This window comes from Mixophyes fleayi, chromosome 11, assembly GCF_038048845.1.
Source record: "Mixophyes fleayi isolate aMixFle1 chromosome 11, aMixFle1.hap1, whole genome shotgun sequence".
Lineage (NCBI taxonomy): Eukaryota > Metazoa > Chordata > Amphibia > Anura > Limnodynastidae > Mixophyes > Mixophyes fleayi.
In genome coordinates this window covers 80,909,667-80,922,297 of record NC_134412.1, presented here as the reverse complement: position 1 = coordinate 80,922,297, position 12,631 = coordinate 80,909,667, and the positions used below count along the sequence as shown (strand labels likewise).

At 39.0% G+C, this 12,631-nt stretch overlaps 1 protein-coding gene and 1 pseudogene across 1 annotated transcript; both read left to right on the top strand.

The window, feature by feature from the left end:
* The first annotated feature begins 1,381 nt into the window (after nucleotides 1-1,381).
* Nucleotides 1,382-2,311, top strand: LOC142106666 (olfactory receptor 5V1-like). Its single transcript, XM_075189657.1, has one exon. It carries the CDS (start codon nucleotides 1,382-1,384, stop codon nucleotides 2,309-2,311), a length of 930 nt encoding a protein of 309 aa, XP_075045758.1.
* A 7,680-nt stretch (nucleotides 2,312-9,991) lies between these two features.
* On the top strand, nucleotides 9,992-10,916 carry LOC142106665 (olfactory receptor 5V1-like; annotated as a pseudogene).
* Nucleotides 10,917-12,631: the final 1,715 nt, after the last annotated feature.

Sequence of the window (12,631 nt, the reverse complement as noted above, 5' to 3'; positions counted from 1 at the left end):
AGATCAACTTTAAATAATAGTAACGTTAAATAAACTTTAGGTAATAATTTAAGGAGGCAACGCCTGTACAAGGTACATGGTATAGTAATGAACCTTGTGCAGGCGTTGACTCCTTAAATTATTACATGAACAAGTCGGATCACATTGAGTCTCCTTAATGTGATGCCAGCCACCACTGCCGGCGTCTTCAGAGGCCGCAATTGAGAAAAGTCATCCTTGTAAGCCGTCATTCATTTCAGTCAGTCGGCGAACAGCTCTTCGGTTTCCTCCAGCCGGGGTAAGCACTGTCGGGTTTCCACGGCCGGAAAATGATACCCAACCCGTCATAATGATGATGGCCTTAAAGAGTACTACTACTAATGGGTGTATGTGACACTCCATATTATTATACTAATAAACTGTCAAATTGCATGTCTAAGCTATTGTTAGGCATAAGTGTCTCCCACTTAATTTCCTACCTTTTCTTCTGCCTCTTCCTCTTCATTCCCCTTCCCTTATCCCCCGTTCCTCCTTCTCTCCCCCGTGTCTCTCTGTCTGTCTGTCTGTCTACCCCACCCCTTAGATTGTATGCTCCTTTGAGCAGGGTCACCTCTCCTCCTGTCTTCACCACTGTTAACTCTGCTCTCCAGCTACCTTGCCCTCCTCCTCGAGGACCCTCCTTCGCCCCGTCCCCTCTCGCTCCCATCTCTCCCCTCTAGGGGTCTCCCTGTCATCCGTGCCCTCCCTCTTGGGCTCCGTCGTATACGGTCCTTCCCCTCTCCCCTCCCCCGCCCCTAGCTGTGCTTTGAGCTCACGGAGTTACTGTGCTTATTGTTTACTGTACTGTGCTGTCTCTCCTTGTATTGTAATTTTATTTGTCCCTGTACGGCGCTACGGACACCTAGTGGCGCCCTATAAATAAAAATTAATAATAATAATAAAGTGTACACACTTGTATGCCTGACACATAAATATTGATGTGTGTCTGCCGCTATTACTATTGTTTTTTTAGCTGGATGCATCATGATATGTGTTCGACTCAACATACATATGCGTCTTTTTCCACCTACGCTCGGTTCTCAAATGCATCCAACTCTAGATGAGACCCATGGGTTGTCCAGGTACCCTTCACCTGGATTTGCTCCTAACTCTAAATGAGACCCTATCTGCTAAAGGGGCCAAATACTGGTAAAATATATTGTAAAACAATGGTCTACCAAGGTTGTCAAGGAAGTTGGCAGTCACCATAACGCCATGGACATCTCTAGTTTCATATCCATTTCAAAAACAATGTTTTCTATTAGTTTCTTTACTACTTTGTATCATGTTTCGCATCATAGATTATTACCATAGTTCTATGAAAAACCAAATCAATCTTTCTTTTACAGAAACAAGTGACAAAATGAATAGCAAAAATCATACAACTATATCTGAATTTATTCTCGTGGGACTTTCAGAAATTTCAGAAGTCCAGATTATATGTTTTGTTTTACTCCTATGTATATATATAGTTACACTGCTTGGAAACATGTCATTAATTATTGCTTATATATTTAGTGCAAATCTTCAGACTCCTATGTACTTTTTTCTTGCAAATTTTTCTTTTCTAGACATATGTTATATATCATCTACTGTTCCCAAGATGTTGTCAAACTTACTGTCAGGGAGTAAAACCATCTCTTTCTATGGGTGCGCTTTACAATTGTACAGTTTCGGAGTCTGTGGCGGCACAGAGTGCTATGTACTTGCGGCTATGGCTTATGATCGAAACAACGCCATATGCCATCCACTACGGTATAGTGCCGTCATGAATAAATCAACTTGCATTAAGCTCGTAGCTGGCTCCTGGCTCATTGGTTCAGTCAATATTATGATACATACTGTCCTCACGTTCAAACTGCCTTTCTGCGATAATAAGATAGATCAAGTATTTTGTGACATTCCTCCCTTGCTAAAACTTTCATGCATCGACACCTGGACCAACGAACTTGTTGTTTTTTGCACTAGTGGTTTTGTTATTCTTTGTTCGTTTATATTAATAAATGTTTCGTACATACAAATAATATCAATAATTGTAAATGTCCACTCAACTTCAGGAATGAAGAAAGGTTTTTCAACTTGCACTTCCCACCTAATAGTCGTCACCATATTTTATGGATCTATCATGTTTGTGTATCTCAAACCCAAATCAAGCAATGCCATGTATCAGGATAGACTGGTTGCCGTCATGTACACAGTGGTGGCCCCACTATTAAACCCTTTTATATATAGTTTAAGGAACAATGATGTAAAAAAAGCACTCATGAATATTGGATTGTCTATATGGACATAGAAACCAATAAATCATTCCTGGTCTTTGCCTATTAATTTATGTTGATTTACCTTTTTTGCTTTTGATTATTAGTAAAACGTATGGCTGCCAAATAAACTGATCTGTGGCTAATCTGGCCACACACTTACAAGCCAGATTTTCACAGATCTGGGGGTATATTTACTAAAGTGCGGGTTTGAAAAAGTGGAGATGTTGCCTATAGCAACCAATCAGATTCTAGTTAACATTTATTTAGTACATTCTACAAAATGACAGCTAGAATCGGATTGGTTGCTATAGGCAACATCCCCACTTTTTTTAAACCCGCAGTTTAGTAAATATACCCCTTGGTCATTCGATAGCCTGGCCAAATAAGTAGAACACAAAGGTCATAATGTTTCCTGTAGATAAGTAACTACACACACCTGAATTTATATTCTTACAAAATTTACATTTGATCCCACTTTGTTTGGAGCAAACAAGCATTTTTGGTCAAAACAAGTGTAAATTTTGAACCAGTTTGTTAAAAAAAAAAAAAATTGTGGCCAGCTTTAGATTTAAATAAATACATAATATATGGTTATACAACAAATCAAACATCACATTAACCTTTATTCTGCAAAAACACAAACCTCGTCAAATGTTCATGAAACTTGGTGTGTTCAGTTGATTATGCACAATTGCTGAGACACTTAAAGTGGATCCAACGTACTTTTCCTATCTCCAATTTATTAAAAAAAATCATAGCAAAAGGGCTCAGTGGTATGACCAGGAACCATACAGACTTAGGGCTAGATTTACTAAGCTGCGGGTTTGAGAAAGTGGAGATGTTGCCTATGGCAACCAATCAGATTCTAGCTGTCTTTTTGTAGAAGGTACTAAATAAATGAAAGCTAGAATCTGATTGGTTGCACTTTTTCAAACCTGCCGCTTAGTAAATTTAGCCCTCAGTCTTGTGCTTGTTGTACATTATGTGCAATGTTTAATGCTGAAGTGCATAATCAAAGATCCCTGTGACTTCATCATGTGATATCACAAGAATCTCCTTGCAGAATAAAATACCCTGTTAAATGCATTTGAGACCATGGAGTAAATGTATCAAGCTGAGAGTTTTCCGGCGGGTTTGTAAAGTGGAGATGTTGCCTATAGCAACCAATCAGATTCTAGGGGCTAGATTTACTAAGCTGCGGGTTTGAAAAAGTGGGGATGCTGCCTATAGCAACCAATCAGATTCTAGCTTTCATTTATTAAGTACCTTCTACAAAATGATAGCTAGAATCTGATTGGTTGCTATAGGCAACATCCCCACTTTTTCAAACCTGCAGCTTAGTAAATCTAGCCCTAGATGTCATTTTGTAGATAAATAACTAGAATCTGATTGGTTTTTCAAACCCGCCAGAAAACTCTCGGCTTGATACATTTGCCCCCAGAAGTAGCCTTCCATGCAAAGTTTTGCTAATTGATTTGTTAAAATTTGAAATATGTTCCTAGAGTTGCATAAGTGTACCTCAGGGAAGATTTCATTTTTTATGGTCTTCAAAAGTTTTTCCTTTATCTAATTGCAAGAAAATAAAAAAATATATTTAATCTAGCCTATTTCTGCACATTTCAATGCACAAGTGCTGTTTGTATTCTATTGCTAACACATTAAAATGTGAATTTGGCATGTGCAAATGCTTGGGCACCCTGTCAGTCAATACTTAGTAACACCTCCAGTTTCCAAATTTTTTTTTGTAGACAGCTAAGAATATTTCTATTCTCACCAAGGAATTGTTCCCACTATTCTTTGCATAACTCTTCTAGCATATAAATAGTATATTAAATAAGACTTCATGCATTGCACTATATGTTTAAGATTTGCCTGAATAATTTCTATAATATTTAAGACTGAAAGACATTCCCAAACCTTATTATTTAATTCCTGTAAATAATTCATAGTTAATTTTAAGGCAAGGTTTGTATTGTTGTGCTACTGAAATATCCAAACTGTTTTCAATTTCAATTTATTCACTTACTGTGAGAAATTATCTTCTGCCATTTGTTAATGTTTGGTTGAATTAACTCTTCCTTCAACCCCAAATATACCTCATGTACCACTGGCTTCCACACGACCTCATTAAATAACGGATCCACCCTATGCTTAACGGTTGGCAAGGTGGATTTTACATTTTTTTCACCTGTTTTTCTTCAAAAGTATCTTTTGGTCATGGACAGAAGGTTTTATTTTTAATTTAAATTTATAGTTTATCAGTCCGCAGTTCCAAAATCCTTCTGACTTATATATCTATTGTACAGAGAACTCATTCACATCAGTCCCTGCCCCATTGGAGCTTACAGTCTAAATTTGCTACATACACACTCAGACAGAAAGAGAGAGACTAGGGTCAATTTTGATAGCAGCCAATTCACCTACTAGTACGTTTTTGGAGTGTGGGAGGAAACCGAAGCACCCGGAGCACATATTAGGAGAGAGACGGATGGAGCGAGGGAGGTCGTTCCAGTGAAGGGGGGCCGCACGGGAGGAGTGTTTGATTCTGGAGTGGGGTTATGGAATGAGTAGCCTTTGCCATTTGGCACATGTACTTAACCAGTCAGAAACCTGGTAAGTGGTCCAGCTGCCAACTTGACAGAGAGGGGCCAAGAAGTTAAATGAATAGAGGCTACAGGTATTGATGGAGAACTTGATCAAGTAGCAGCCTGTTGGACAGGCCGCTGTCATTGACTTAACAAAATACACGACTAGAATGCAGTAGTACACTTTACACACTAATCACAATAAGGAACAAGTGTGTATAAGACTATATTTTTATTGTATAATATAGAAATTGTTAGTGTAGATACCCATCTGCGGTCATCTTGTTGCGTTAGATGGGCATTCACGATTTCATCATCATCTTCACCATTTATTTATATAGCGCCACTAGTTCCGCAGCACTGTACAGAGAACTCATTCACATCAGTCCCTGCCCCATTGGAGCTTACAGTCTAAATTCCCTAATACACACACAGACAAACTAGGGTCAATTAACCTACCAGTATGCTTTTGGAGTGGGGGGAAACCGGAGCACCCGGAGAAAACCCACGCAAACACAGGGAGAACATACAAACTCCACACAGATAAAGCCATTGTCGGGAATTGAACTCATGATCCCAGAGCTGTGAGGCAGAAGTGCTGACCACTGAGCCACCGTGCCGGTGACTACATATTGTATGTATCTATTTATCTATCTATTTATATATATATATATATATATATATATATATATATAGTTTTTACTTTTATTACTGAAATTTTTGCTCTATAAATACAACTTATCTAATAATGCTGGGAGGCAAAAGTGCTAACCACTTAGCTGACTGAGGTTATGCTGTGTTTGTGAAAGATATAATGATAAATAAAGAATAAATTAATAAAAAAAAAACTCAGTACACAATAATTTTCCTAACAAGTTCTAAAGATCGAGAGTGAAGATGAAATGAGTTCCCCCTTAAACAAAATGACCAGCCAAAAATAATGCTTCACAAGCTGTCCTTACCCAGGTTGATATTTTACAGCATACAGACATAGCATGTCCATAGTATTCACCACTTCTGGCTCAGATGTGCAGTTAGAGAGTTGCCATTTCCAATGGAATGCTAGTAGAACTCATGAAAGATCACATGGCTCTTCCTCAATATGGTCACCATATAAGACCAAAGAACAAATTCATTTAATTTTAGTAGAACAACAAAGGAAGTAGAAAATTGTTTTACTTGTCTTCAAAATTCTCCAGAGGAACTTTGAAATTTCATTGTCAGATGCGGAAAGGGAGAGAACCAATAACTGGATTCTCTTTACTACTAGTATTGGTCCTTCTACTGCTTGTACTAGAATGCCCAGTGCTAAAGTGTGTTCCCACCAAGAACATGGATCTTCTGAAAGTTCTCATGCGTCACCTTCTAGTTCTAGATATAGGTCTGTCACCAAACAGGAAATTCAAAGGGTCAGAACACTTAGATTGAAGAATGAATTGGGCCTTCATGTAACTTTGAGGAGAAGGTGTCCATGGGTTGTAAATCTAACATTTCTTAAACTGACACTGTAGAACAGCTTGCACCCCTTTACCAATTCCTCTAACAGTTGGAAATTTGAGAATAAAGGTGGAGGGTGGTTCACGCTCCCTTGTTAGAGGGTATTGAAAGAATGGCCGTCTGGGGGACAAAGAATTAAGGGGTAGTCCCAACCCTTAGACAATACACTTGAAATCAAAAACAGGAGGACCCTTGGTGCACACATAAGGTGCAGAAAATAGCAATAGAAAACCCTGGTATTTATTCCTGATAGGGTTGTATAGATCACATAAAAACATGCAATGTGAATACAGAGTAAGGTTGCAACCTAAAGAAGTATCTCATATCATACAGTGCAAAAGGACAAATATTCATAAACATACAGAGATTATCAATGCAGTAATGTATCACAAAGTAATGGTTCCTCGTATGGAGCTATGAAGTCTGGTAGGCAAATTGACAGACTTCCCAATAGGCAGAATATTGATAGGTATGCCTTTAACGAGGCAGTAATAGGGTCCCAAGTATGAGGTGTTTCAAGTCTTGTTCCCTTGTAGCATATAGCCAGGGCCGGATAAGGGGATTGGAGGCCCCTGGGCTAAGGGGGCCTTCATTCCCCTGCCCCCGACCGATCAATACTGCTGCTGAGCACTTTCAAGGGCCCCCTGGATGCCATAGGCCCCTGGGCTATAGCCCAGTTAGCCCTATGGTTAATCCGGCCCTGCATATAGCTGGGAGCTATATGTTGAGGGTTGGTAAACAGTATCCACTTATAAAGTCTGCATATAGCAGGCTAGACCTGCCAATGTCTGTTGTTGCCAGAAGTCATAGGGCTCAAATGAGCTTGCTGGCTTGTTGTCAGGACAGTAGAAGGCTGAGCCCACAGGCAGTGCCTATGGGCGGAGCTCCAGTATAACCAGTCTGATAACTTGCTGTTTTCAAGAAATCTCTGCTACCAAGAGGGATTGTGTTTTAAATGGGATTTGTGCTTCAGAGTGAATGTCTACTGATTTAACCACACACTTGGAAAACAAAACTTGAAAAAGAAGCTAAGCTTTGTTCTGCATGGGCATATTAATTATTTAACAAATTTCGTGCTGATTTTATCCTGAATAATTGACAACCAAGAGATAGAGCTGCAGCCTTTTTAGCACACTACTGTTGTACCTATACCTTATGCCAGGACATCTCTGTTATAAGCAACTCTCTGAATTTCTGGAAAATATCATCTCGCAACACCGGGTTGAGAAAATAAACTGGACCTCTTTGCCTAAAGAGAATGTGACCTGATCGTGCTGTCTATGGAACATCATTCCAGATAAGCGGAAAAGTTTTTATTTCTGGTACGCATACATCTATATATATGTGGATTTGGTGATCCCTAATTCAGGCTAAGGGATTTGTTATTGACAATACACTGGTCATATGTCGTGGAATTTCCATGTTTGATACGTATACACCCCTATCACTTACACCTGGGTGATATATACATATTTTTTGGTCTCTGGTTTCCTCATCATTGGTGCTCAAGTCCCACTGTGGATTCGTGTATGACTCCATTTGCATTATTGTACTACACTATTGTGCGCCTCCTCCTCCATCTCTTTTTTCTACAGATTTTTCCATGCAACACCGCCTGGCGAAAGGAGGATTGGCAGCCACCTGTACATGGGGAGTGTACTTCTAAGAAGAACATAGACTTTATGTTGCAATTAATTTGTGTACTGATATATGCCTTAAGCGCCATTGTATATCTTTTATTGTGATATATATATATATATATATATATATATATATATATATATATATATATATACTAAAACAGATCAATATATCAGCAAAATGTTACAATATGTGCAGTGTAGTGTGTTATAATGTCACACTGGGAATGTCTCCTTATCATATATGATGTATAATATGTCCTCAATTAGACATCTAAATTATATACTTATTCTTACTTTTTAACTTGCGCAAGAGAGATAAAAGCTTCTTGCAAACTGGTTGTTGTGGTTAACATTTTGCTTCTAAATGCAAAGCAATTGTTTTGATGAGTTATTTTGCTCCAATTATTAAAGTTTTGTTTATTGTCAAATAACAGTATCCAGTTTACTACTATTCACTGTGAATTACAGTAGTATCAGACAGGCACTTTTTATGCTAGCACTTTTCCAGCTGTAATATAACTTTATTTCTCCAGTAATGGTTACACTGAAATAAAGTGGAAATGGAAGATGTAGAAAGTGATTATGCTTTAACCTCTTCATTGCAAAGTGAGCAATGGAGTGATTGAGCTTTTTTAAGGTTAATAATACAAGATGGATAAGAACTTGTCTGACACCATCTTTACTCTGACTTACTGCTGCCTGATGCTAAAATGATTGACATGACGTCCTGGAAGGAAACTAAGCAATGCAAATGACAAACCGATTATCTGGTAAAATTGTAAAGAGATAACAAAAAAGCAATAGTAAAATGTTAACCAAATCACAGCAAATGGAATTTATGTGGTTTTATACTCTAATAATAACTTCTATGGAGGAAAGACTATTATTTTAATAAGATGGTAATAACTTAAATAGGAAAGTAGTAAAGAATGCCATTTTTGATATATTCTATGGTTCACTGTATAAAGCAGTGTTTCTCAATTCCAGTCCCCAGGACCCACTAACACGCAGGATTGCCAGGTGACCAGTGATATAATTATACCACCTGCTACACTCAGTCAGTAATGAATACACCTGTGCTCCAGCAAGGAGATATGGAAAACATGTACTGCTAGGGGGTCCTGAGGACTGGAGTTGAGAAACACTGGTATAAAGGGACTGTAATTAAGGGAGAATAATTAAGTGAGATCATTTGGCTTTCTCAGTCCTATGTAGGCAATGTCATCCTTGGTAAACAATTTTAAAGAAAAAATTGATTGCTATGTTGTGTCAGGTGCTCAGTGCTTCTGATTAAGAACAAATGACTACAAAAAATAACACTAATCCTAATTTTTCCAAGTTTTTTCCACTGTTTAAAACACTATTGTCACAAACACGACAGTCTGTGCTCAGTGATATTACTGCACAAGTAACATTTTGCACGGTATGATGATTCATTTGCATTTATTTGAATATGCTACAGATATTGTTTAAGGTGCTTCAACAATTTAAGCCCAATCTATGTTATTTACTATATGTGATCAACTGGGAGATAAACTATTTTTAATTTGTGTGCACAAGAGTAGAAATTAACAAAACACCAGCAATTTGGTTCACAGGACTACTAATGGTATTTGACTAGTAACTCAATTTCCAGCAAATCATTTCACAATTTTTTTTTTGATTAATGGCTCAAACAAAAATCTGAATTTGAAAGATGTATTAAGGGTTTATAAAAGTAAGTTCTAATGTACATTTTGTTCAATTTGAAATTTTAATAATATTTCGTGGATATTCTAAAAGTCAATTTTGTTCTGAATTCCAAACATTTTTAGTGTGACTTCCTTGTACTGATTATGCTTGGATGAAACACTAATATATGTAGACACTAAAAACTGTTTTGCTTATCTCTAAAAAGAAAAGACCATAACCTAATTTACAACCTATATTTAAACCTGCAATAAATCAATTCTGATTTCTCTTTTATCTACAAATAACACATTCCAAAATGAATGGACACAATCTTACAGCTATATCAGAATTTATTCTAGTAGGACTCTCTGAGATAAAGGAACTCCAAGTATTTATTTTCTTGATCTTTTTGTGCATCTATATAATTACAGTAAATGGAAATATATATATAATTCTTGCCTATAGATTCAACCCGAATCTTCACACCCCAATGTACTTTTTTCTAGCCAACTTCTCTTTTTCTGGATATATGTTATATCTCAGCCACTGTTCCCAATATGTTATCAAACACCCTATCAGAACATAAAACAATCTCTGTGACTGGCTGTGCTGTACAGATGTACTGCGTTTGGTTGCTTGCTGGAGCAGAGTGCTATATACTTGCAGCCATGGCTTATGATCGATATAGTCATCCTCTTATATACTTCATCATTATGAACAAACTAGTAGGCAGAGTGCTTATCACTGGCTCATGGATTATTGGGGCAGCAAATTCTCTCATACACACTGTCCTCACTTTCTCTTTGTCTTTCTGTGGCAATAAAATTAACCATTTCTTTTGTGATGCTCGACCTGTTTTTGAACTGTCATGTACAAACACCTGGATTAATGAGCTTCTTGTTTTACTCATCGGTGGATCCGCCACTATCGGTTCATTTATATTAATAATGTTTTCCTACATTCAGATCATCTCAACAATTCTCCAGATCCATTCAACTTCCGGTAGGAAGAAAGCGTTTTCAACCTGCACTTCTCACTTAATAGTCGTTATTATATTTTACGGATCTGGAATAATTATGTATTTTAGACCGAAATCAAGTTACGGCATGGCTCAGGAAAGAATGGTCTCTATCATGTATACCGTTGTTGCACCAATGTTAAACCCTTTTGTGTATAGTCTGAGAAATAGTGAAATGAAATCAGCTATGAGGAGGATATTGCATCACTTAATTAAATTGTAATTATTATTATAAATACATGTACAAATAAATAAAAATATTTTATAGGAATATGGTGTGACTACAATTATATAGATCACAAGCACAGCCTGCAACTAGGTCAAAACCTAGTTCATGCAATATCATTAGGGTTTGGAGAATGTCTTTTAACTTGCTTTCTAAATCTATGCTGGTGTGTATGTCATCTTTGCTCTCTGATCTGTGCCGGTGTGTATATCCTCTCTGTTCTCTGATCTATGCTGGTGTGTATGCCCTCTCTGCTCTCTGATCTGTGCTGGTGTGTATGCCCTCTCTGCTCTCTGATCTATGCTGGTGTGTATGCCCTCTCTGCTCTCTGATCTGTGCCGGTGTGTATGTCCTCTGTGCTCTCTGATCTATGCTGGTGTGTATGTCCTCTGTGCTCTCTGATCTATGCTGGTGTGTATGGCCTCTGTGCTCTCTGATCTATGCTGGTGTGTATGCCCTCTCTGCTCTCTGATCTATGCTGGTGTGTATGCCCTCTCTGCTCTCTGATCTATGCTGGTGTGTATGCCCTCTCTGCTCTCTGATCTGTGCTGGTGTGTATGCCCTCTCTGCTCTCTGATCTATGCTGGTGTTTATGCCCTCTCTGCTCTCTGATCTGTGCTTGTGTGTATGCCCTCTGTGCTCTCTGATCTATGCTGGTGTGTATGCCCTCTCTGCTCTCTGATCTGTGCCGGTGTGTATGTCCTCTGTGCTCTCTGATCTATGCTGGTGTGTATGTCCTCTGTGCTCTCTGATCTATGCTGGTGTGTATGGCCTCTGTGCTCTCTGATCTATGCTGGTGTGTATGCCCTCTCTGCTCTCTGATCTATGCTGGTGTGTATGCCCTCTCTGCTCTCTGATCTATGCTGGTGTGTATGCCCTCTCTGCTCTCTGATCTGTGCTGGTGTGTATGCCCTCTCTGCTCTCTGATCTATGCTGGTGTTTATGCCCTCTCTGCTCTCTGATCTGTGCTTGTGTGTATGCCCTCTGTGCTCTCTGATCTATGCTGGTGTGTATACCCTCTGTGCTCTCTGATCTATGCTGGTGTGTATGCCCTCTGTGATCTCTGATCTATGCTGGTGTGTATGCCCTCTCTGTTCTCTGATCTATGCTGGTGTGTATGCCCTCTCTGCTCTCTGATCTATGCTGGTGTGTATGCCCTCTCTGCTCTCTGATCTATGCTGGTGTGTATGCCCACTCTGCTCTCTGATCTGTGCCGGTGTGTATGCCCTCTGTGCTCTCTGATCTATGCTGGTGTGTATGCCCTCTGTGATCTCTGATCTATGCCCTCTGTGCTCTCTGATCTATGCTGGTGTGTATGCCCTCTGTGATCTCTGATCTATGCTGGTGTGTATGCCCTCTGTGCTCTCTGATCTATGCTGGTGTGTATGCCCTCTCTGTTCTCTGATCTATGCTGGTGTGTATGCCCTCTGTGCTCTCTGATCTATGCTGGTGCATATGCCCTCTCTGCTCTCTGATCTATGCTGGTGTGTATGCCCTCTCTGTGATCTCTATTCTATGCTGGTGTGTATGCTCTCTCTGCTCTCTGATCTATGCTGGTGCATATGCCCTTTCTGCTCTCTAATCTATGCTGGTGCATATGCCATCTCAGCTCTCTGATCTATGTTGGTGTGTATCCTCTCTTTGCTCTCTGATCTATGTTGGTGTGTATGCCCTCTCTGCTCTCTGATCTATGCTGGTGTGTATGCCCTCTC

Coding starts and splice junctions, on each gene's coding strand:
- LOC142106666 (XM_075189657.1), top strand. CDS start 1,382: ATGAATAGCAAAAATCATACAACTATATCTGAATTTATTCTCGTGGGA.